Raw genomic sequence first — 25,219 nt, 5'->3', positions numbered from 1 at the left:
ATATTGATATTATATAGCATATTTATACAATATTTGTATCTTTTTGCACATTCTACTTCCATTTTCATATTCATAGTATATTATTTATAGTATGTATATCTTGTATAGTCAAGTATTTATTATGCATATATCATATATTATATAATATCTTGTGTGTATATATACACATGTGTACATATTGCATATTGCAGATCTATCTATCTATCTATCTATCTATCTATCTATCTATCTATCTGTCTGTCTGTCTGTCTATCACTTATCCAGAGCCTGGTCACAATAGCAGCAGGCTCAACAAAGTAGTCTAGATGTTACTCTCTGCAGCAAAGTTTTCCAGCCTTTCCTGGTGTTCCAAAAACAGATAAGGTATAACTTCTCCAGTGTGTTCTATTTGTACTACCTTTTTTCAACAGTAAGGATCAACAGGTCCACTCTAAACTCCCTCCAGACATCCTTACCCTAACTGTGAGCCCAGACACCTTTTAGAGGAAACTCATTTCACCCTTTTGTATCTAAAATTTCCTTCTTCTGGTCATTACCCAAAGCTCATGACCATAGATGAGTGCTGTAGTATAGATCAGCTGGTAAATCGAGAGCTCCCTCTTCCCTACAATGGTCCTGTACAATACCTGCATTACTGCTGATGCTGCACCAGTCCACCTGCCAAGATTGCCCTTTATCATTGCCCCTTACTCGATTAACCACCTGAATCACGTCATATTCAAGTGCAAACCAACACAGTGCATGCTCTGATCAAGCCAACAGAACCACATCATCTGCAAAGAGTGGAGAGGCACCTCTTAAAGCCCCCAAACGTTGGTTCTGTTTGCCTGTTATGGACAGGGGAAGATAAATGGTGGAAAAAGCAAATAGTACCGTATCACTGTTGAAGGAAAGGATAGTTGGCTGCTACATGCCAGACATTATAAAAGGCAAAAACAAAATTAAGACCACAACACGGAATATATAACACAACACAACGTGAGCATGTCAGCAGAATAATGGTGAGAAGTGTCAGGTTATAATGGTCACACTCTACACCCGCATGAATATGACTGGACATTACCAGTCAGGTCGAGCAAGAGCCAGTGATTGTGAAGCATGACTCAAATAACTGTTGCCAATCAGCTACTGCAACCACAGCTTCCCTATACTGCCTGAATAATGCTATGCCTCGTGACTTCAGATCAAATAGAAGAATTTATACACCTACTTTTGTCCTCTTTTTAAATGTTGGAGGTGTCTGTAGTCTGCAGGGATGCAAGATGATGTGGGAGATGTGGCAAGGATCATATGCAAAAAGCTTATTTTAAAGAAGCGAGGGTGACAGCAGGATGTGTGTGAGTTAAAGAAAAATACCACCCTCAAGACCAGCGTAAGTAGAAACTCATCCTGATTCATATTTGATTAAAAAACTGTCTTTTCTCTGCATTTATGATGGGTGTGAGCAAAAAAACACGAGTCAGTAAAAGACCTGTGGTGACTGGAGAGTTTGTTGGAGCAGCAGAGAAGTTCCTGGAGGAGTCAGGGGTTGTCGGGAGAGATCTAAAAACATAAGTGAGGATGTCAATCAAGATGCAAATGAGTGCAAGACAATAGTCAGGGTGCGTTAGTGTATATAATTTCCCGTTAATGAGCAGGAAATTAAAGGATTTATTGATACATTTGAGGATAAACTCTTTAACAGTTTGTGGCAAAGATGTTATGGAGGAATGAAACTTCTGATAATGCAGACGGAAAGAAATAAAGCCAAGAGAGATGTGAGGAAATATCAGATAGAATAGATAATAGAGGTAAAAAGCAGTAGCCTGAAAACTATAATTAAATCTGCTAAATCAGAGCATCAGAGGGTGTGAAACATCAGCATGGTTGGTCAAAGATGTGTTAGGAGATTTGGGCACTATTACCATATGTAAGAAAGAGAAAACTAACAAATATTCTCATGTAAGTCAGAGTTGATAAATATTAAGGAGGTGAGGAGGAGGAATAACATTTTAATGTATGATAAATTAGCAAATCTCTGATCCAAACATGGATTTTTCGCTGGACAAACTGCATGGGTCAATACGAAGCAGGCAGAATGAATCACTTTAGCAAGGGGATGTTTTAGAGACTAGATGATGCAGTGTTAAATGTCAAGGGAACAAATGGAGTTTTTTTTCCCCCATCTCAAAACCATGAAAGCATGTCATGTACAGAGATGCATACAGGCCAGCTGAATAGAGGGTAGTAAATGTTTATGAGTTGGATAAGCAAGGTTGGTTCAGAGTTATTATGATTTGATTTCTCTACAAGTATGTGTTAAAACATGTGGGTGACAGAAAAAACACCAATATGTGATGTCTGTACTGTGCTATTCTTCTTCTTCTTACATAGTTGCCAGACCATTAAGGCATAAAAGGATTTATGTTGTAAGGATGTTATGTTCACGCAAAGAAATAAGAAGTTAACAAGACAGCTTTGTGACTTGCTGGCCCTGTGGTATAACACAGGCTGTTAGCAAATCCTGAAATAGATCCGTGCTGGAGAAGATAACAAAAGCCAAATTACTGTATGGTGTGGTTATGAAAAGAGAAGTGATGGCCAGTTTTCACCAGAGTAACACAAGTCACACTACAGCAAATGCACTGCCAATGGGGTGATCTTTGGTCAAGCCTGAAATTGTTTTATAGCTTTATGAGCACTGCATTGAGTGGATGTAGGGAGTGCTTTTTTGTATTTTTAGAGATTGGAGCACAAGTAGGCGTGGAAAGCTATGAAGTTGTGGATGCAAAGAAGAAGAGAGATGAAGCTGCCTTAGAGGGATTTGAACACGGTACATAGGAGGGGGAACGGCAACAAGGCGATGGCAGAGGGAGTGGGAGAGGAGAGGATGAGTGATGAGGTCAGGTGGCAGTAGTTCAGCCAGTCAGGGACTTGGCTTGGGAACCGGAGGGTGGCCAGTTCAAGTCCCACATGGACCAAAAATATGGAAGGTGGACTAGTAGCTGGAGAGGTGCCAGTTCAGGGTGCCCAAGCAGTCCCACCAAACTGCTCGCTGGGCGCTGCCCATCACTCCACCATCTATGCCCTTGTACTGCATGTGTGTGTGTGGTTAAAATGCATGTAAAAAATAAAATAGAATGAAAAAATAATTTCCCCATCGAGGGATTAATAAAGTATATCATCTTCTAAAACAATTAAGGCTGTTTTAGAGGCTTATATGTACAACCAGGAATATAACTGCAGTGGGGAATACTGAACGAATACGCACTGATTTTATTGTAGTTATCAGTTAATTGGCCTTAAAGTAGTCACATTTGAATATATAGTCTAGGAGAGACTAAAACACTGGAGTTATCCTGTGAAATACATCACCATGTTAGGTTTTTTTTAAATTATGAAATTGTTGCTGAACAGTTGCTGAAACCCTGAAATCTCCATCGTGCACGCAGAGAACATCAGCTCGGCGTGCACAATGGTAGCTACAGTGCTGTATTGCAGGCCAGTTAAGGACCTCCATACAAATGTGGCAATACAGCTTCTTCATGGACCTCACTTTGGGCTTTATAATATATGTATTTTCTGCACAGGTAGCTGCGCCTCAGTGGTGTGAGGTCTGGAATACAAACGAGACTGTAATACTCACTCCAAACTGTTTGAGGAGGGGGGGGCGGTAATGCGCCAGGAGATGAGGTGAGTAAAATCTGCTGCAAATCCACACGAAGAAGAAAAGTTTCGCTGTTAGCATGCCCCGGGTTTGATCTCACAGGCAAAACTTTCTCAGCTGTATGAGGAAAACATATTAATTAATATAGCAAACTTAACAGTCCTCATATTCATAACTCTAACTGTAACTTCTGTTTAAGTCATTTATCTTAAAAAGAGGGTGTACACAGCCTGGTCGCGTGGTGTGCCTGACATATTTAAATGAGGGCAGAGTGAACTCGGACCTTTGGTCTTCTTGTTTGACTCGTTGTTGGTGTTGTCAGACAGACAGACAGGCGGCAGACAGACAGACAGACAGACAGGCAGGAGAAAACGTGGACGCCGTGCTTCACTTACTTTTCACCCCGTGTTTAATTTGACAGTTTGACAAAAACAGACGTTAAAAACACAAACCGGCTGCGTAAAGACAGAGAAAATGACGGAGCAGTCCTCGTTGTTGCTACGTAAACAATTAGCAGGTAAGTCGGCTAACTGTTGCTACCAGAGCTTTAATTTCCTCCTCGTACCTGTGTGTTAACTCACCACATGAGAGACACACATACACATGTTTGTCGTTGTTTTGTTTACTTAGTATGTTGTTGTTTGTTTTAAATATAGCAGCTACGTGACAACAAAGTTGAAACGCACGTGTACAGATGGCGTAGATGAGACAGCTGTTGACTGTTGCTCAATAACTACAGGAGCTGTTTCCAAATCAGCTCAGACGAGACAAACAAGAGAGGCCCAAAGAAAAAAGACTGTTTGTACTGAACTGAACTGAAGAAGTGGATATGAATATATATTTTAAAACGAAAAGAAAAGTTGGTATTTTGGTTTGTTCACCTTTTTCTGTAGAGTCCTGGCTGGCACCTCAAAAACTAAAAATTAAATAAAATAGTTACCCCTAAAAACTGCCACAACTTCATGTGTTTACTCTGTTAGACAAAAGCTAGATTAGAGACAAAGTGTCAATATAACTCCTGTGTAGACATGAACATAAACGTTATTTATTTGAATTATAACACTTGTATATTAGCTATTTATTTTAACAACTATTCATATATTTTTTTTCATACTTGTAGTAGTAATAATAATAATAATAATACATTTTATTTCGTAGGTGCCTTTCTGTCACCCAAGGACACCGTACAATAAATGAGAGTAGACAGCAAATAACAGAAACAAACTAAAATAACCATAAAAGTAGATCAAATTACAAGAATACAACATTAAAAAGAACCATAAAAGTATACCAAATTACAAGAGTATAAGAATAAAAAGAACTATAAAAGTATACCAAATTACAAGAGTATAAGGATAAAAAGAACTATAAAAGTATATCAAATTACAAGAATACAACATTAAAAACAGGTTAAAAGTATATCAAATTACAAGAATACAACATTAAAAACAGGTTAAAAAAGGACAGTGCAGTTGAATCAGATAGAAAAAGGCTATTTTAAAACAGGTGGGTTTTAAGTGCAGACTTGAAATGTGAGAGTGAGTCGATGTTCCTTATGACGCGGGGTAAAGAGGTCCAGAGCTGGTGGTGGTGAGACGGGCGGAGGGGACAGTCTGGTGAATGGAGGAGGAAGATCTGAGAGAGCAGCGACATGAGGAAGATCCGAGAGATATGATGGTGCGAGGTTATGAATGGCTTTTGAATGTGAGCAGAAGGATTTTGTAGTTGATGCGGGATTTGACCGGGTGCCAGTGGAGCTGTTTTTGCAGGACAGGAGTGATGTGGTGGGATGGAAGAGGGCTCTGGTGATGATGCGAGCAGCTGAATTCTGGACCGGTTGGAGCTTATGGAGAGATTTGTGAGTGAGGCCAAGGAGGAGGGAGTTGCAGTAGTCCAGGCGCGAGGTGACGAGGCTTATGAACCAGGATGGCAGCGGTATGAGGTGTAAGGGAGGGACGGAGGTAATAGAGGAAATAGGTGGACCGGGTGATGTTGTTGATGTGAGACTTGTGTACATAAGTCTTGTCTGTTGTGTACTTTTATATGTTGAGCTTTGTTGCCCTTAGTTATAGCTGCTATGTCTATTTGTTTTAAGGTCCAGTGTGTAAGATTTAGGCTTATTTCTTTGAAGGAATGGAGTACAATATTATTTGTATGTTTTTAATTAGTGTATAATACCCTGAATATATGGATCCTCATGTTTTTGATGCCCCTTTATATCTACAGTGAGAGTGGGTCCTCTTCCACGGAGTATGCCATTTTTCTACAGTAGCCCAGAACAGACAAATCAAATGCTGATCTAGATATGACCTTCTGCCTTTAACGTGAATTTTGCAGCCGACATGTTGTAAGGAGAGAGTAACCGTTTATGAAGAAGAATAGATGTATATTCCAATTTGAGTTTTATTAACCGAACCACAAGAAAAACAAACTGTCTTGTTACATGAACCTAAGCATAAATGGTGGGTGGGATTGTCCTCCTGTCTTTCCTGTCCACTATTCTCCTTTCATGTCTTTCTTCTCCTTTTTGTATGTTCTCTTATTGTCAGAGCTCAACAAGAACCCAGTGGAAGGCTTTTCTGCGGGTCTCGTGGATGACGATGACATCTATCAATGGGAAGTGGTCGTCATCGGGCCTCAGGACACATTATTGTGAGTGAAATTATTCCCCGCTGAACTTAAGTGCACTTGTTGCTGGGCTGTAAGTTCCTCTTTTATTATCTTAACACCTTTTTCTTTTGGCATTTGCAGTGAAGGAGGTTTCTTCAAAGCGACTTTAACCTTCCCCCGTGACTATCCTTTGAGGCCTCCCAAGATGAAGTTCATCACAGAACTCTGGCATCCGAATGGTAAGTCTATTGTACTGTATCAATAAGTGCTGAAAATGGGTATAACAGTTACTTCAGTGTTGACTTTCAATTGGAGGGGAAAACATTTATAAAACCAGAGGCTATTAATCTTCACTCTTCTAAATGTAAATACATTTTCTGCCCCACAATGTTTCTGCAAGATTTAAGTCCCTTGACAAGATTTCCAGAGTCTCTCATCAGGCTTTACAATTAAATGTATGACTCAACAAGCATAGTAGCTGCAGTATAGTATCTGATCTCCTGCTCTGTGTCTCTGTATCTTCTTGTTTTCTTCCAGTGGCCAAAAATGGCGACGTCTGCATCTCCATCCTGCACGAACCTGGCGAGGACAAATACGGCTACGAGAAGCCTGAGGAGCGCTGGCTGCCAATCCACACAGTAGAGACCATCATGATCAGTGTTATCTCCATGTTGGCAGACCCCAACGGAGACTCTCCTGCCAATGTGGATGCAGCTGTAAGTGCCCACTTTTGCTCTCAAGCTGGGGTTAGTTTACAGACGCTTCTTTACCTTCCAGACTTAATTTGAAAGCTATAATAGACGATAGGAAACTTTTTTTTCCCCCCTAATTCATGCACATACAAAGTATGTATACATGTGGAGAAGGACACAATGCATTCAGAGTTACAAAAAAAAAGAAATTACTGATAAGTCACTGCAGTTTAGACTTTGTTTTCCAATGGAAATCCAAACAAGCGATCTGAGTGACGTGGGTCCCTGGAGGGGGCAAATCATAGCCTGTCAAGGCCAAGCTGAAGTTTGGTTGGTTTAAAAGCGCTTATCTTTTTCATACAGGGGTGCTGCCTGGAGACAGAAAAGAGCAATAGTTTAAAGTGAAGTAAACATCCATCAGTCAGCTGTGCTGGGAACTTCTTGTACAAAATGTGCGGTCAGGAAGTAGAAGTATAAGAGTTGTGCTAATGAGATTGTTAATAGAATTTTTGCATATGTAATATCCTGCAGAAAGAGTGGCGCGAGGATCCTACAGGAATCTTTAAGAAGAAGGTGGCACGCTGTGTGCGGAGGAGTCAAGAGATGGCCTTTGACTAAGGCGTCACTCCAGTTATTAACACAGTAAGTGAGGAATCATCGTTCATACTGTAATGGCACATAGTGAGATGTGTTCTGTGGATCTCTGAAGCCACCGTTGCTGCTCACAGAGCTGATATTTTTCTTTGTAAAACCAAAGTAGATAAATAAATGCCATTACCGAACGATGATAATCAAACTGAGATGTTTGTTTTATTTCAGGTTGGAACTGCACAAGGGGATTTGACAACTGGTTGCTCTTAAGTGGGCTAGAAGACCCCCGGGACACAACTTTATCAACATGAACCAGCCACCCAAAGAAGAAAAAAGACTCAGACAAAGATGTATAAACCCATATCTCTCTGCTAATTTGTGTCTCGCAGTTTGAGAGTTGTTGATATTTATGAATATTGCTGAACGGCAGTGGCACTCATGCTGCCAAGAGTTCCATTTTGCTCTCTTGATTTTTTTCACCATCAGTTGCACCAGATTTACAATGATGGACGATTGGGCAGACGATTCCTGGTTCAGCTTCAGCACTTCACTCACAGGAAAGACAAATTACACAGACTAAAACTTTCTGTTATGTACATACTCATCAGATTTTAGGAGAAACAATCCCCACTTATAATTGCCCCCCGTTTTCTAAAGTTAGTTTACATTTACATATTTACCTATTTATTTAGAGTGAGATTATATTAAAATGCATATTGTCTGTTATGGAGGTTTTTTATTTTTATTTTCAATCTGCCACACTGAGCCAACCAGTGCACAGTAATTTCATCAGTTATGCAATTTCGGAGAAAGAGATGGAAATAGAGGCACTGGCTTTCCTTTCCCCGCACATCTCGAGCGTTCTGTAGAGAAAGTGTTCCTTCTCTCCCTGGGGGTGAAATTTATCACCCAGCGCTGCCTTAACTTTGATTGCCAGCTAAAGAAACCTATTTTCAATAAGGGCTGCATGCGAACGCTTGTTTTGAAATCAGAAAAGTACTGCGCACAAACCAAAGACAATACACAGATAAATATATTTTTAATGAACATGGTACTTTTTTTTTTTTTACCAATGTAAATAAGCAATTTGTTCTTGCTTGGGAAAGAAAATCATTTTGAACACTGCACATGTACAGAAATAATGCATTCACCTTGCCTATGGGGGAGGTGGTATGTTAATATTGTACAGTAGCACTTCAAATAGACCTTTTTCCACAGGAGACATATTGACAGTATGAAAAGCACAGGTGTACATAATAAAAATTCATGACGGCTGAATTTCATTTAGCCGCTTCTGGCTCGCTGTCACCACTTTCTGACACAGCCATCATTAACGTTATTACTAACATCTGTGCTTTTCCTGCTGCGAGTTAAAATATATGCCACCCACAAAATGATCTGCTGATCTTGACTTCATAGCTAAACAACAGTAATAGAAATCTTTATGCTGAGTAATGACATAATTTGTTGAATAATGGGTATGCAGTGGCAGCCAAGTCAATGAATGTCACATTGTGAAAACAAGTAATAAACCTCATTGTGGACATTGTTGACTGCTTGGTGAGATGTTTTTTTTTTTACCCCCTCTGCTATACACTTTCTTCTTAAATTAAACTGAATTACTTTTTCAGATTTAACTTCATTCAGAGCTAATCAAGACTCTGTAAATATGTGCCTTGTTTTTTAATGTAAAAAGCAATAAGAACAAAAACAGCGCCACATTATTTTCCAATCTCCATGACCGCTTTATTGAATTAAGCACCAGCTCAATATGGTCAACATCCAGACAAGAGTATCCTTTAACTGAAATAGTATAAAATCATCTTAGCGACACAAAAGCACACCCCATCCAAAAGAAAACTTCCCATCCATCTTGCAGGTGTAGAATAGAAACCGTGGGTCCCTGAGTCGTTCACTGTCCAGGAGCTGACAGACTTTTGTTCATGAACTGCTTCTTGACAAAGCACACCCACCACTGAAAGAAACAAATCTCTGTTAGGAAAAATGTCTGCACCTGTGGTAAGATCACACCGTCCATTTGTCACAAGACAACAGGACACAGGTTGTCTTTAGTGCTGTAATAATCTTTGTGGAACAGCCTCAAGCAACGACTGCCTTGGGTGCAGTTCACTCAATGAATGTATTCTGAATAAAGATTACATTAGCCCAGATAGTCTCATTTAAACACAGGAAATGTGGGTCAGAGCCTGGTATGACCAATGCAAACCTCGCTTGTCACATTTTAAAACCAGTTCATAATGTATGAGAATTGCCAGTTACTGTACCTGGTGTGAGCGCTGTGCATTTCACTCACCTTGCTGGGTTTGTCTGTCTGGGGATCAAACACGCGGTCACATAGCCTCAAGCCAGTCTCCTGGCGGATCTGCTGGAGGTAGGCCCTCATGGTCTCTGGAAAAGGTTGCAGACACGGTATTATCATCACATCTACCGACATCATCATCTGCAGTTTAACACCATTACTATGAGCATAACGTTTTACTCATTACTGATAGAGGTGATCTCGGGCACTGCTTAAATGATTGACCTTTAATATTTTCTTGTCTTTTGCAGATAAAAAAATCCAGTTTTAATATTCAGAAGTTGTGCCAACTCTGATACGATTCATTGCAAAGCCAACGTTGTTTTATTTCAGTTAAATTATCATCTCAGCCTCTACATATCTCTCGGGGGAAGATTAAGTATCCAGGCCCACTTCTACTGACTTTCATCAAATCACAGTGCTGATACTGTATAAGAGCAAGGTTGAGGGACACCACGCAAGCATGAAAAAGCACTTCCAGCCTCAGATCCTTCGAGCTGATGGGGCTCTGGTCAGCACTGCTATTTTTAGCTTGATATTACTTCACTCTAGGAATTAGATGAAATATGAGAAGGATACAAGGAGACTGGCGCTAATTCAGAGTACGGCATTAACGAGCCTCGATGATTCACTGCTAACAATCAGAAATATGGTGAAATATGCAAGACTTTTTTTTTTTTTTTTTGGAAAACCTCCCAAAGGTACTATTAGATCTAGTTCATGGTGGCGGCTTCTTACCTTCCTCCTGCTTGTTTGCAGGTTTAACATACATAGCGTTGAGAGGGAAGCCAGGTTCTCCAGGAATGGGAAAGTTAGTGATGCCCAGAGTGTACATCTCCTTCTCTCCCTGGCTCCTGGAGCTACACTGTTAAGAGCAACACATACATAAATACAAAAGGGTTAGGTCACCTGTTTTTTTTTTTTTGAGTAAGCATTCAAGCAGCTAATTCCTTCTCCCTGTGTGTGTGTGGGGGGGGGAAACAATTCACATTCTACTTATCATTTAATGACTCCCTAAAAAGTATGCCCCTGTGGGTTTAACACAAGACTTTAAATTGTTGTTTCACGTATTAAGCTTTGCACGAAGTCGTCGTGAAGTGCAGACATCCACCACTGTAAACTCTGTGTGTTAACAAATATGCAGTTTACCTTCTGTAGCCTCTTTAAGCATTCAGAAATGTAGAGTGTGACATAGATCAGCGTCCTGTCGGCCTCATTCTGAAAAGAAAAACACAACACACACACATAAATGTTGCATGAAATATTATATAGCAGTGCAGTTCCACTCGAGTCTGAACAGTGGAAGGTTGCACATTTTAAAATCCTGAGCAACTATGCATAGCTGAGGGGAATGGAAAAGGTGCAAGCTGGGGCATGTGGAAGGAACGAAATAACCAGCTGCTGCAAGACGGAGACGGGGAGAGAGAGAGAGAGAGAGAGAGAGATGGGGAAGTGTAGACACATACAGGAACAACCACACCACTAAAAAAAACCCAAATGGCAGCACATTTCTTACCTTGATTTCATAGTTCTTAAAGAAAACGTTGGCCTTGAAGTAGTAAATCGCCTCGTCGATGATGTCTGACTCTATGCCTGAAATGACAAATGACAAAAACAAAAAAAAGGTATCAATAAATACTCCAATTCACTGTATATGATACGTTTAGGAATTCATATTTAAACGTTGTCGTTTCCTGTTTTGGTCTCGCACATCTCTTTTTTTTTTTTTTTTTTTTAAATTTTATTTGTGATACAGAAACCACTCCAAACCAAACCATTGCTCATGTCACATATCATAAATACATACTTATAATCAGAATCAGAATTACTTTATTATTAATCCCCGCAGGGAAATTGTGTCTGTTACAGCAGCTCCCAAACGGTAAGTTAGATAGTAGTGGTAGCAAGAAAAACATTTGAAAACTATAGAGGTTGTATAGTAAAATCCCAAGAAAAAACTACTATACTATACTCTTATAAGATATCCATTTTAACACCATATACACACACAAAGGTATAAATAACAGTTGAATAAAAGCCAAGTAACAGCGAATACTATACAATATGTAAATCAAAAAAACCTTAGAAAGAATTTAGTCTTTGAGGCAGAGAAAACACGGATTGTTTAAAGTGCAGTATGCATGCGTGCACTTATTTATTGCACAAGCCAGTACGCTGGCTAGTCTGTTATTTTGAGGGAGGAGTTGTAGAGACTGATGCTCAACACCCTGACAGATGTCACGTTCATGCACTTTTAATGGTCAGAAATATCAAGTCATGACACTAAAATCAAATGAAATCTGTTGCAGACTTTAATGAAGAAGTCGAAGGATGCACTCTTCAGGCCATATATGGAAGTGAAGTTGATGCATGCATCAGGAACTGAGCAACGTGTCGTCACAAGGCATATAACACTAACATGATAGTGCTTTTTATTCATTTTATTTTGATTTTAGATTGTTGTCTGTCTTTCTATTATCTACTTCAGGTTTTGTTGTGTTTCTACTGTGTTATTTATTGTGTTCCATCTTGTTGTGCAGCACTTTGGAAACCCTGTGTTTGCTAAAAATCGTGCTATATAAGTAAAGTGGATTTGGATTAACATACAAATGACTTAAAAGGGGGAAGTAAAACATAATGCATGTTTTTTTTTCTATGAGCAAGGAAGAGTTAAAGCTCCACTTTAAAAAAAACGACCATGCAAAAAAAAAGCCTTACCGTCTCCTCTTGCTGGACCCTTGAACTGGGTTTTGAGGGGGAGCAGAGCCATGTTCCCCACCAGCCTGGTTTCAGGGATCATCAGGCTCGAGTGATACGCCTTAAAAAATAATAAAGAGATAAAGAGAGAGAGGAAAAGAAGTCGCTGTCATGTCTGTTTACGAGCTAACGCTGCGTTTCTGTCAGGTAGCATTAACAGCATTACACAGTCAGGCGTGTTATAACAGCTGTACTGTCACTACACCACATAGTATGTTTTATATCTGCTGAGTTAAAGTTTGCAGAAAATGACTTTAAGGCTTCTCGCCTGTCTGACGGGATGCTAACACAGCTAGCTCCGGAGGACGGAGGCCTCACTCCTCTGTGTCACAAAACGGTTTTCATGCAGGTTTTCTTTATCCAAACCGAACACAAGCGCTTTCAGGGTCAGACACAATGCAAAGGATTTACTCACCGGCATGTTGAGTGATAAATATCAGTCCAACTGCTCAGCGAGAGAAAAATAAATGCACCTCTCTCTTCGACTGTCACTTCCGCCTTGTTCCACCCTTCAGCTGTGCAGGAAGTGGCCGCGTGTCGTGCGGCGTGGCTGCCGCACGGAGGCGCTGACGCACCGGTTTTCTTCTTGGTTACCACAGACAGAGATTTAAAATTATTTAAGAAATACATGGAAATTTGATAGTTATGATTAGGACTGAAGTTGGTCAAAAGATTTAATGCAGTGAAAGTAAAAAAAAAAAAAAAAAAAAATCACATATAATATTTTTATAGCACTTTTTTTTTGCACCAATAGATGGCTCGCACTCATTTTTTAATAAACTGACACTGCTCAAAAAATAATAATGCATTCAAATCAATGTTGTTGTCAATTATTGACATATCCAAGGGTCTAATAGTCCTGCCTAAAAAATTTGAGTTTGCACTTAGTTGTATAGAAAATTCTCAAATTTTGTGCTTTTTTTATCATGTGGTTTTATATTCCCAAAATGGCATTAAAGGGTTAAATTATTTAAGAAATACATGGAAATTTGATAGTTATGATTTGGACTGAAGTTTGTCAAAAGATTTAATGCAGTGAAAGTTCAAAAAAAATATTCACATATAATATTTTTATAGCACTTTTTAGAAAACAAACAAACATTTTTTGCACCAATAAATATATCTGCTGTGCATATGTTGCACTGATTTGTTTGGTGAAAAAAAAAAAAAAAATGAATAGCATGTGTGTGTATCTGCAAATATTTCTGTGCATGTGAACAATCTGAAGAATTCTCTACAGTTTGAACTATAGTAGTATCATGGCAAAGCATACTAAAGATTAAAGTGCTTTTCATTATGCCCAACACAGTGTAGCTGGTTAGACAAAAATCTGTAATGTGAATAAATTGTGTGCCATCTGGTGCAAAAGTTTTTGGTTGCAGTGCATCCATGCAGGATATATAAGGTATTTTGCAGTTTGGGTGTGTGGTTTGGTGAATTGTGTTTGTATTTTGGTAAAATCAGCTTAGTTTGCAAAATTGTGTTTAAGCAATTGGAAAAAAATGTAAAATCACAGACAGTGTAAAAGAATAACGGTCACACTTTATTTAAAAATATAGCATTAATAAATGTAAATAATAACACTTTAAACTTCAACATTGTCCTGAAGTAATGAAGTGGCAGACAAAAGGAAACACTTCTGAAGAGACATCAGTCTTTTTCCCTGCGTGTCCCTTTCTTAGTGTCCTTGCAGTCACGTGTCATTCTCCGCCTGGGCTTGATATAGTGAATCTTCCTCAGCCTCAAAGTCTCATCTTTCCTCGACTCCTCAGCTGCCTTGAAATATCTCATCATAATTTAGATTAGCGGGCTCTTCCTCAACATCCTGTAGAAAAGGAAAGGAGTGGGAATAAGAACAAATGTATAATATTGTCCGAATGTGTTGTAATTACTTATTTTATTGTGTTTTGTTTTTGTTTGTCTCTTCACCTTTGGCTCCTTGAACTCCAGATCCTCTCCATACTGTATAGAGAAGTCAATGTGTTGAAGTACTATGTTAATACCCTCCTCATCTGTGCGGTCAAAAGGCAGGAATCTCACCATACTGTAGTCATCGATCTAGACACACAGACAGGGAGACTATTATTTTATATTAAAAAAAAAATCAGAATTACGATCCAAATTTAAAAGTAAGTGCTTCGCTTACCAGACCACAGATGGCTTTAGTCAATTTCTTGAATTTTGCGCTGCTGATTGTATCCGAGTTATCTTCCATCATTGAGTACATGTCTGGATCCAAGTACCTGATGAAAAGGAAAGCAAAACATAGTGAAGCCACCAGTAAGAATTCAAAAAATAGCCAACTTTTCCTCTTTTACTAGGTTCATGTTTTGAAAAATACTATAACTGACAAATTTGAAGACTATATAATTAAAATTGGATCAATACAACCCTTCCTTTACTTACTACCCTGTTGTACTGTGCACTTACTTTTCAATTTCCTTCTTGGCTTTAGGATTAAGCAGGTCCATTTTTGTCATGATGTTTACTTGAGGTATCTCTAGTGACACCATGGCACTCAGGGCAGCCATGACCCCTGAGATGAACTGCAGCGAGAGAGGAAGGAAGATGTGAGACTTACTACGACACATGAGTCGTGTCTTCAAACAAACAAACAAAAAATGGAGAGGTTGTCTATTACCTTGAAAGACTCTACCATGAACTGGGAGTCTACCAGAAAGACCCCACACACCCGAAACTCCCACTGTTGGAGCTGCTCCACCAGCTGCCTCATTACAGGGAGATGTGTGTAAAGTTCAATCTGACCTGCAGAAATAATGTAAACACAGCTGATACAGTTAATTCATAATCACAATAATAAAAACAAACAAAACTTATCTCAGTATCTGTCGATAACTAACTCGAGCTGTCTTACTGGTCGAGCACAACATACCGGTTCACACTAGGTGCAAACAGATGTGGGCCTCTGCCACAAGGTTTACCTGGGCAGTCGAACAGTATGTAGTCATCCTCTACGTGACCCAAACTTTCCTCCAGCCAGTCAAAGTTGTTGGCAAAGTACTCCATGCAGAAGACCAGGCCTCCGTTAGGGCCAAATCTGAGAGAATGGTCCTCCATCACATCATCTACCTGGATGAGCTCACGGATGTCTGAGACCACAGAACAAAATAACACTTACTACAAGTATAGGAAATGTAATAACAAATAAAAAAAACTCTAACACTTTATCCATCTCCCATCTAGCCACAGAAAAATACAGAGGAAATCACTTTCTTTATTAATAGAACAATAATAAAAGTACACTACACAGTCTCACTTGTCAAAGCCAACACTAATGCTTTGATTTTATGTTTTTGTATTGGTAGAACTACAGTGTGACTAAACTGTGTGTTGCTATACCGTACGTGAACTTAATTAGACATGAAACACTGTGTAAATCTAATATAAGCATTAGAATGTCCTCTTCTTACTTGTGCGTTTACGGACGAGTTGTAACCGTTCTTTACTAGTCAAGTCAAGTCAACTTTATTGTCAGTGCTGCCATATCAAATCAAATCACATCCCTGGTGCACGCCATCTTATCTATTTATTTTGAATTGATCCCTTACTACCTGTCAACACAGAGATTTATGCTCCTTTATTAAACTTATTATTATATTTATTTTTCTGAGTATTACAACTGTTATTATTATTTTGTATCTACTTATATGTTAATTCACTCACTGGTTTATTTACTTACCAATTCTTTGTTTTCCTATTTTATCTATTTTATTTAGCTTTATTTTTTCTTCTCTTTCTTCTTCTTTTGATTGTCTTTAATTTATTTTTAACTCCACATGTCTATCTGCTGGGGCTGGGTGCCAGAGGGATAGGGGTGGGAGTTGGTATCTGTTCTGGGGTATGCTGAATTTAGATTTGTAATTTGAACACTGTTGTTTTTCAAATATGTAAAACTCAATAAACAGAATGTTTAAAAAAAAGAAAGAAATATAACATCTAAAAAAATATATACAAGTTAAAAGATATCTAAAGAAATATAGAAAGATTCAGCGGAGAATGAACAGTATACATAAACAGTGAGATCTATCAATAATAACAGATGTGTACAGTGTAAACAACAGTTTTTTTGGGGTTTGTAAAAAGAGTTTTTAAAGTTTGTTAGTGTGGTGTGTGCATGTCATTAAGATGCTGTGTTCACCTGCCATCACAGGGTAGTCAAAGTGCTCAGCAGCTGGGTCCAGGTTGACCACCTGCACTGAGCGGTTCAGGGACTCTGAATGCTGGACCATGGTGGAGCAGTAGGTACTCTGAAACAGAATAAATGATACATAAATAAAAGGCAGCTGTAACTTGAGCTTGCTCTACATGAAAGATAACCTCATGCCTTAGCTTAGCATATCAGCCGAATAGGATAATAAGCCATTTTAGTTGACATGTGACGCATGACTGAACTCACCTTCCCGCTGCCCGCCGGGCCCATCACTATCTGCGCATAACGAGGCATGACGCCTCAGTATAAAGGTGGTAAATGTACAGTATCTTTATATAGGTAGCTATATTATATGTATGCATGTATGCCTGACTGCTTCTTCTTCTTGTTTTGAGGGGACAAGCCGTAGTGCTGCTCACCTACTGCCGCCTGTGGCCGGGCGGCTGTTGGCTCAGGAGGACACAGGAGGTAGAGCCGTGTCGTCTAATCCGATGATCGGCGGTTCGATCCCCGGCTCCGGCAGTCTGCACAGGCAAGATACTGAACCCCGAATTTCTCCATGTAAGACGCTTTGGATCAAAAAGTAAAAAAATGCAAAATACATTAAAAGCCAGCGGAGGGTGGCAGTAGTGCGCATAGAAGCGTTTTAATTCCCAAACACAGAAGAAGTGTATTTATAGTATTGGTGGAGGACAGGGTGGATGTGAAGATAATCATATGTAGCGATTCAATCTCATCACTCTTGAGCATTAAAACACACCAGGAAATATTATATAAAATACTGTTGAGGACATCCAGATTAACACAGCAGGGGACGGAGGTGGCGTTCATGTGGGTACCAGCTCTTATTATAGGGATACAAGGGAATAAAAAAGCAGATCAAATGGCAAAGGAGGCAGTAAAGAAAGAGGAGGTGGAAATGAAAGTAAAATGATCAAAAGCAGAAGGAAGGAAATAATCAATCAATGGAAACAATATTGGAAAATCCAGGAAATATTTATAGAATTTATATAAACTACAAGATGAAGTAGGAGAGGTGGGGTGTTGTGGAGGTAGCAGAGAGGAACAGGTGACCATGAGTAGATTAAGAATAGGGCACAGTAGATTGAACAGCACACTCAATATAGTAGGGAGACATCCAACTGGTTGATGTAGCTGTGGGGAGAGAGAGAGAGAGACAGTGTCCTGGATATGAAAGAGAGAGGGAAGCGATGAGTGATGAGGAATAGTGGAAAATAACTTCAATGTGGAAAATCCAGGGAAGGGAGGAGAGTCATTGTGACATTTCTTGTCTCAAATAGCAGAAGAGGAAATAAGAAAGAAGTCAAGTCCAGCAGATGGCAGTAAATGCAACATTAAGGATGCCAGTAAACACTAAAGAGGAAGAAGAAGAAGAAGAAGTGTAGGTAGGAAGCAAGCAAGCAAGCAAGAAACCGAAACAGCAGCAGCAGCAGCAGCATGTAAAACTGATGCAAAGCTCCTATTGACTATGATCTGACTGACTGACTGACTGACTGAATGAATGAATGGAGTTAATGCAAGCCTTGAGGGAAAGGTGGACTTCTTCTTATTGGTAGGTGAGCTCAAACGTCTTGTAATGTGTGTTGCAATGTTGCACACACTTTTTTTTTTTTTTTTTTTTTTTTTTTTATTAGCTCCGTTTGTGCTGAGGTGTCACACTGTGACTTTTCTCAACGCTGCAACCAGACTCCAAGGCGTTGTTGTTGTTGTTGTTGTTGTTGTTGTTGTTGTTGTTGTTAGCCTAAACCAGACAGAAATGAGCTAAAAAAAAACAACATTTTTTTTTAGAAGACAACACCACCGGTGTTGTCATTTAATAACGGTGTTGAATAAGTCGAGTTTAGGCGGAGGAGCCTCCTCCAAATGAAAGGACATAACATTGTCTGTCAGCGTCAGCGCTGTCCTGACATGTATCACTAGGCGAGGCCAATGCTAAACACAGCTAGCAGCTTATGGCTTATGACAGCTCATAATGATTTAAAAGTAAACAACAACAACAACGTCTTCCTGTGTATGTTATGATCTTATTAGGCTCATAAGTTAGCTGCTATTGGAAATATAATTAACAAGTGTACAGCAATGTTAGCTGTGTGGCGATAAGAAGGCTGCAGTGTTTGTCTGTGACGAGTCCAAGTTTGTTTGTAATACTGAAATTCATCTTGTTTTATGCCTTACACGACACGACAGAGCTTCCCTTACTCGGCTTTTACTGATTCAACTTTATTTATTTCTATAGCACCTTTCATACAGGTTATTAATTATTTTATTCATAAATAATTTTCCCCTGGGATTATTAAAGTATTTCTGATTCGGATACAGAGTTGTAGGCCAAAAGTGCTTCACAGAGAGTAAATAAAATTTAAAAAAAAAAACAGAAATAGACAACAACAACAACTAGCTAGTTCTTAAGGTAAAAGAGCAGTTGCATAAAAAAACTAAAGATTAGAAGAAAAGTAAAAAAGCATAAAACTACAGCAACGAAACAAATAAAAAGAAAAATTAAGGGTAAAATGTAATAGTAGGGTAAAAGGTATAATTTAAGAACAGTTGCAGTAAAAGTAGATAAGACCTGGACAGTAAATAAGTACAAGAGATAAAAAATAACAGGGAGTGAGCAGGACATAAAAAGGCAAAAGGAGCCAGGCTAAAAAGGCTTTTACTTTGAAAGTCATAACTTATTTGACAGTGCAGTCATTGGGAAGTGATTTGGAAAACTAGTATAACAGTTGCATAGCATATCCATACAATAATTCCTATTATTACTACAAATAATATAATCATAAACATAGAATATTAATGTGCAAAGTTCCTTTTCTGTATAGACAGGTTAAGGGACAGTGTTCAATGAAATGCTAACCTCTCATTTGCCTCTTTTGTTTTCCAGTATTGTAGGCTATGAGTGTGGATGATGGAGGACAATCAATGTGGGGACTTGGATTACCTGATCCAAGACGAGGACACCCTCATAGAAGGTGTTAGCAACCAGGTCTTATTTGTTGTGGTGCTCAGTGTCACCTTCCTCGCAGGCCTCCTCACTCTGCTCTGCAGGTAAGCCGTGAAGTCACGATGATAATTATGTAAAAGTGTGATCACGAACTCTGAAAGCTTCAGGAAGACTTACTTCTAACTTTTGAAGAAACTCTTTTTCTGAGAGTTTCTTTCAGTAAAGGAGATTAGTGCAGTTTTACCTAATCTAGTACAATTTGCCCAGTGAATATATTCCACTAAATCACCAAACAATTTCTGGCTTAGTTCCACATAGATCTTAGTCTCCACAGTCCAATTATAAATCTTTCTTTTGTCCAGATAAGAGTAGCAAGCTTAGTTTTGCCTGTTTTCTGTGCGTACCTTTTTCTTTTGTTGGTCATTCAAATCATTTGCTTCCCGTAATAGCTGTCCAAAATGCCTAGCTTCATGTGCTGTTACACTCATAAGTTTCAGCTGAGGAATGTTTTGACGCCTGCCTTTTGACCTTGCAGACAAGAGGAGCAGAACATTCATCCTGAGAATCAGGAACACGTTCGAGCCGTCCGACAACAGCTCCAGACAGAGCAGGTACGCATGGAAAATCAACTCTGGGGAAAAGATAACATACGAATATCAAAAACACCTAAAAAGTTCTGATGTAATTGTAGTAAGCTTTGGAACTTTGATACCTTTTGTGTTTTGTGTTCAAATGCCCTTAAAAGTGTCTTAAATGTAAGATTCAGTGACAGATTGAGAATCTTGAGTTTGAATCGTCTCTTTCATACCTCAGCTGAACAAAAAGTAAAATGAAGCTAGTATCTTTTCTGTAGCTCATAACAAGGAAGAAAGCTTTAGGGTAAATCTTGTTTTTGTGTCATTTTTAAAAAAATGTTTGTGGTTTCAAACACCCTTTTAGTATTTGGGCTAAAAAGCAAAGCAAATGTGAAACCACATGAACAACAACCACAGGAAGTTGAACATTTCCTGTGGTTTGTTTTTTATGCATTGCAAACAAATTCTACTCATCTAAAAGTCAATGAATATATTTTGACAGTAGAAAATACATTTTAAATATTCTTTATCGTTTTACAGGATTACATTTTCTGTTTAACTTAAAAAATCATATGTTTGTTTGATTGTTATGTGTTTGGTCTCTTTCTGTCAGGATGAAAATAATCAGTCGGAGGCCAGGCAGCAGTATTACACAGACATGTCTTGTCCTGTGTGTTTACAGCAGGCTGTTTTGCCTGTAGAAACTAATTGTGGACACCTTTTCTGTGGTAAGAACCTGAACCTAAAATAAAAAGTCATATTTGATGAATTATTGGTTCTTTTTAATTTGTATTCGTGCTGTGCTCCCATGGTAAAGTGCTGTCATCTTTCTGCATAGGCTCCTGCCTCATAGCTTACTGGAGGTATGGCACCTGGCTGGGTGCTATTAACTGCCCCATCTGCAGACAAATGGTGAGACTTAAAATAAATGCAGAATAGTTAACCTGAGCTTTTATTAGTCACATTTTCCATGCCAGACCCGCAGTTAGCTGTCAGTATGGCTTGTTTCCAATGCACCCATAGAGATAAAGGCTAAATTCTTTTTGTGCTCTCCTTCTTAAACTTCACTTTAACTTTAATCCAAGCTTATCAACTGCTTTCATAACTTGTTAGACATTGTTACTGTTTCCTGATTCAAATTTCCATTCATATTCACAGAGGTGTGCACAATACAATTATTTTACTTCCTTTCTTTTTGGCATTAGTGTTGTCCTTTGTTAATTTTTTTTCTTTTCTTGCCCAGGTAACATTGCTCTTTCCATTATTTCATGAGCATGCCACTCCTCAGAGGGTCCAGGATGGCGAGGCAGAACCTCTGCTGATATTAAGAGACATTAACGATTACAATCGCAGGTTCTCAGGCCAGCCAAGATCTGTAAGTAGAGCCAGATCCAGGATTTGTAGGCTAGAGACATATTTAAATGATAAGCAGCTATTCTTGAAATGAAAACCGTGTTTTGAGTATTAAAACACAAGGAGAATTTTCTTTCTAATGTCCCTCCAGATTGTGCAGAATCTGTACACTGCTTGTAAAAGACAGAAGTATGTAAATGAGATCCTGACTTGTGCAGTGCTTTATAAGCAGGAGTATATTTAGAACAGACTTTCTCATAATATCTTCTCTCATCTGTCAGTTCATGGACAGGCTGCGGGATGTGCCCACCCTACTTCGCCATGCCTTCAGGGAGATGTTTTCTGTGGGTGGCCTCTTCTGGATGTTCAGGATTCGAATTCTTCTCTGCCTAGTCGGCGCTCTAACGTACCTGGCCTCACCGCTCGACATCCTCCCCGAAGCACTTTTCGGTCTCCTGGGGTTCATGGACGATTTCTTTGTAATACTACTCCTCTTTGTGTACATCTCTATCATGTACAGAGAGGTGGTCACACAGAGACTGAACGGCTAGGTGCTCAGAGGAGAACGCGGCATCTGAGGCGGACATGTAATTGTCAATAAACGCTTAAAGGACAATAGATTAACTGTGCCGGTTCTCTCGCAGAGGTTTACTCTGGAGGCTGGGATGTTACTTCATCAAAGGAGGGGGGTTAGCAAAGGTGTGAACTCTGTATATAGAATTCACCATTGATGTTCACAGCAGAAAGATGACTATGAAGGGATGTGATGATGTAAATATGTACTTTGAACCAGAAAGAGCAATCTTGTTGGACACCTAACTGAATGACTAGTACTACTACCAGCCAATTGTATGACTGCATTGCCAAAAGCAGTCATTTGGATATCATGCATATCATAATGGAGACAAATGTGTAATATAATGTGATCTGGAATGTACCATATTGATGGAAATGTCTTGACTATATGCATTTAAAGTTGGCTGTCTGCATCTGGATTGTTTACTGTCAGACAAGTACCATCTTCCTGTGGTTCTCGCAGCTTGCTTGTAAGTAACTTGTGACTATGCATATTCATAATGACTTGAAAAACACAGCTTCCTGTGTGACTGGTTTTACCTCGGACAGTTTACATGTATTGATCAAATTAAACCTGCTGCATGCATCCACGTGAACTGCCAACCCGCAGGACAACCTGACCTTCGCAGTGACAACTTCTTAATTGGCAGATTTGAATTCAAGAAATGAAAAAACTGAATAATAAAAAAGAAGCAAACCAAAGGTATAAAAAGACTCAAGTTATGAATGTTAACTAATCACTTAATTGTGAGTTTGGATGTTGGTCTCGTGTGGGGTCTTTCAGTCTTAATCAAATTCCAAGTCAGTTGTACACAATTCTTTTCAGTCTTCAGTCAATGTTTGAAACATCAGTGTCCTATGTTTTTAAATCTGAAAGTAAATTTAAAACAATATTTCAAAATGAAGTTGACTTGTACAGTATGTGAATCAGTTCTTTTTTATCCTTTTATATATTTTTTCTTTCTTTTTTTTTACTGTTGAGCTTTGCTGAACAATGACTCAAACTGGTACTGGAGAATTGAGATAAGAAGGAGTCATAGCTGAGAGGAAGGCTTCATTTCAAGAAGAAAGGTGACGACAGTGCAACAATTGTAATGTCTTTCAAAATGATCATTTCACGGGTTGAGGGTGCAAGCAATCTACTCCAACATCCTACAAAACATTGTCTTAAATTCCAGAAATGCCATATTTTTGTGCCACTGTAGCCTGTTTGTCTTTTTTTCTGTTTTCAGCACCACACAGCTAGGCTTAGCAGATTTTTTTTTCTTCGACTAAGACGACCTAAACAAATTGCTGTACAAATATTTTCTCATTTCAGTCAGTTTCCAGAGATGACAGGCGCTTTCTACAGCTAGCTGTCAGGCTAACCGGTTCCAAATTAAACAGCGGGTAAACAATGGAGCTTTTGTATGCGTGATTAAGCCAACTTTTTTCAAACAACTGAAAACCCTCGCCTCAACTTCCTCTTTCAAACATGTAGGAGACATTAATGAAACTCGGGGAAAACAAGAAAGGCCCTGTCTAGACCCTGTTTGTCTGTTCTGTGCTGCTGTAGAAACATGGTGGACCTTCTTTCTCTGTAGATACAGGGCTCAATAAAAACACAATGATTCTTATTTTAAGATAATTCTACACTAATGGAAACATCTGAAATATGAAAAACTCTCTCTCTTTCTCTAGTCTGCCATGTTGAACCACCATCTTTCTATAAAACTCTTACATGCTGGGAAAGAAGATGGTGAGACGAGGTAATAGATGACACTAAATCCTTGCTGCTAAAAACTTGACTAGTGCAACCAAAGAGACCTAACCCCGAGAGGACAAAAATGATTGACAGGTTAAGGCAGTCATCATGAGTAGATAATATCTTAATATCTAGCTGTTCTTGTTGAGCTTTTCTTGGTACCCTAAATTTACTGTGAATCCATGAAGGCTCCAAACTCAGGCTAAAAATGGCTGCTTCAGAGCAGTAAGTGAAACAGTATCCAGGCCATTTGCTTTCTCGGGGGTCAATTTGCTGACCTCCATGTTCCTGAATAGTAGAGGACGGGGGTTGAGGCTTATCTGGTGGATCAACAAGTCAACTGTAAAATACATGCATGCATATTTGTTTGGAAGCTTCATCTCACCAAATGGAAAAAAAAAAAAACATGTTGGATTGCCTCATTTTAAGGTGTGACACATACCAAGGTGCGGCACACTGTCTTTACTGATTAGTGTCTCTCTCTTGTTTTTGATAGCCGAACTGAAGCCGGTGTTGTAAATGCTTCTGCTGCCTTACAGCTGAGAACCGGTTAGGTGAGAGTCTTACCCTGGTGGGAACACATACTAAATTATACTTTTCTCTGCTTGTACAAGCTAACACTTATATACGTCATTGATTCCACTGAAACATGCCCCAGAGAAAGACTCTCTGAATAAATGAGTAAAAAAAAACTCTCTCTCCCCATTACCACCACCATCTGTAAACATACATGTCTCATTAATGCATGTTAATGCATGTTACTAATTAAACTTCTTCCCCGGAGTTTCTGTGCTCTCTTGTTCACTAGTCGTACTATCATTATTGCTACCATATCTCCATTAGAGTTTATAGCTACTTTATGATTTGCTGCTGCTGTGCATCTGTGCCTCTCTATCTCTATCACAGGTTTCACTGCTACTGTAATCATTTTATCATTCATTGTAACAATGTGTTTGTGTCGATTTGTTCGGTTCACGTGACATCTATTGCATGTCTGTCCGTCCTGGGAGAGGGATCCCTCCTCTGTGGCTCTTCGGAGGTTTCGTCCACCTTTTTTTGTGGGCAAGTTTTTCCTCACTCGAACTGAGGGTCTAAGGACAGAGGGTGTCACTCCCTGTACAGACTGACTTTGGACTATACAAATAAAGTTCGATTTGATTTGATTTAAATACATTGATTTGATTTGATCAATTTGGAACCGGTTAGCCTGACAGCTAGC

The 25,219-nt window shown here is 39.1% G+C and overlaps 4 protein-coding genes across 6 annotated transcripts; 2 read left to right on the top strand and 2 right to left on the bottom strand.

Annotated features, from left to right (window-relative positions):
* Positions 1-3,751: 3,751 nt before the first annotated feature.
* On the top strand, positions 3,752-8,365 carry ube2g1b (ubiquitin-conjugating enzyme E2G 1b (UBC7 homolog, yeast)). The gene is made up of 6 exons (XM_010742502.3): positions 3,752-4,163; positions 6,196-6,298; positions 6,398-6,495; positions 6,794-6,972; positions 7,480-7,590; positions 7,768-8,365. Exons 1-5 carry the CDS (start codon positions 4,121-4,123, stop codon positions 7,564-7,566), a joined length of 510 nt encoding a protein of 169 aa, XP_010740804.1. The 5' UTR covers positions 3,752-4,120; the 3' UTR covers positions 7,567-7,590; positions 7,768-8,365.
* Positions 8,366-9,260: 895 nt separating this feature from the next.
* On the bottom strand, positions 9,261-13,172 carry arpc3 (actin related protein 2/3 complex, subunit 3). Its single transcript, XM_010742503.3, has 7 exons — positions 13,032-13,172; positions 12,578-12,677; positions 11,376-11,452; positions 11,009-11,077; positions 10,598-10,724; positions 9,854-9,948; positions 9,261-9,514 (listed from the first exon to the last, which is right to left on the bottom strand). The coding sequence occupies exons 1-7, from the start codon at positions 13,035-13,037 to the stop codon at positions 9,452-9,454; spliced, it is 537 nt and encodes a 178-aa protein (XP_010740805.1). The 5' UTR covers positions 13,038-13,172; the 3' UTR covers positions 9,261-9,451.
* A 966-nt stretch (positions 13,173-14,138) lies between these two features.
* Positions 14,139-17,258, bottom strand: gpn3 (GPN-loop GTPase 3). Its single transcript, XM_010742504.3, has 8 exons — positions 17,034-17,258; positions 16,776-16,884; positions 15,559-15,726; positions 15,258-15,382; positions 15,047-15,162; positions 14,763-14,859; positions 14,546-14,674; positions 14,139-14,441 (listed from the first exon to the last, which is right to left on the bottom strand). Exons 1-8 carry the CDS (start codon positions 17,079-17,081, stop codon positions 14,385-14,387), a joined length of 849 nt encoding a protein of 282 aa, XP_010740806.1. The 5' UTR covers positions 17,082-17,258; the 3' UTR covers positions 14,139-14,384.
* Positions 17,259-18,083: 825 nt separating this feature from the next.
* On the top strand, positions 18,084-23,161 carry rnf170 (ring finger protein 170). 3 transcript variants are annotated; one of them, XM_027282311.1, is made up of 7 exons: positions 18,084-18,193; positions 19,693-19,856; positions 20,288-20,363; positions 20,941-21,055; positions 21,166-21,239; positions 21,571-21,702; positions 21,962-23,161. In XM_027282311.1, the coding sequence occupies exons 2-7, from the start codon at positions 19,714-19,716 to the stop codon at positions 22,229-22,231; spliced, it is 810 nt and encodes a 269-aa protein (XP_027138112.1). In that variant the 5' UTR covers positions 18,084-18,193; positions 19,693-19,713; the 3' UTR covers positions 22,232-23,161. The 3 variants fall into 3 exon arrangements, with proteins under 3 accessions (XP_027138112.1, XP_010740809.1, XP_019127948.1); XM_010742507.3 differs by lacking the exon at positions 18,084-18,193 and adding an exon at positions 18,200-18,360; XM_019272403.2 differs by lacking the exon at positions 18,084-18,193 and adding an exon at positions 18,200-18,364.
* The last annotated feature ends 2,058 nt before the right edge of the window (positions 23,162-25,219 follow it).

This window comes from Larimichthys crocea, chromosome IX (assembly GCF_000972845.2).
Source record: "Larimichthys crocea isolate SSNF chromosome IX, L_crocea_2.0, whole genome shotgun sequence".
NCBI classification, from domain to species: Eukaryota; Metazoa; Chordata; class Actinopteri; family Sciaenidae; genus Larimichthys; species Larimichthys crocea.
Note: the sequence above shows the minus strand (reverse complement) of the source record. Positions and strands in the feature narration are given on the sequence as shown.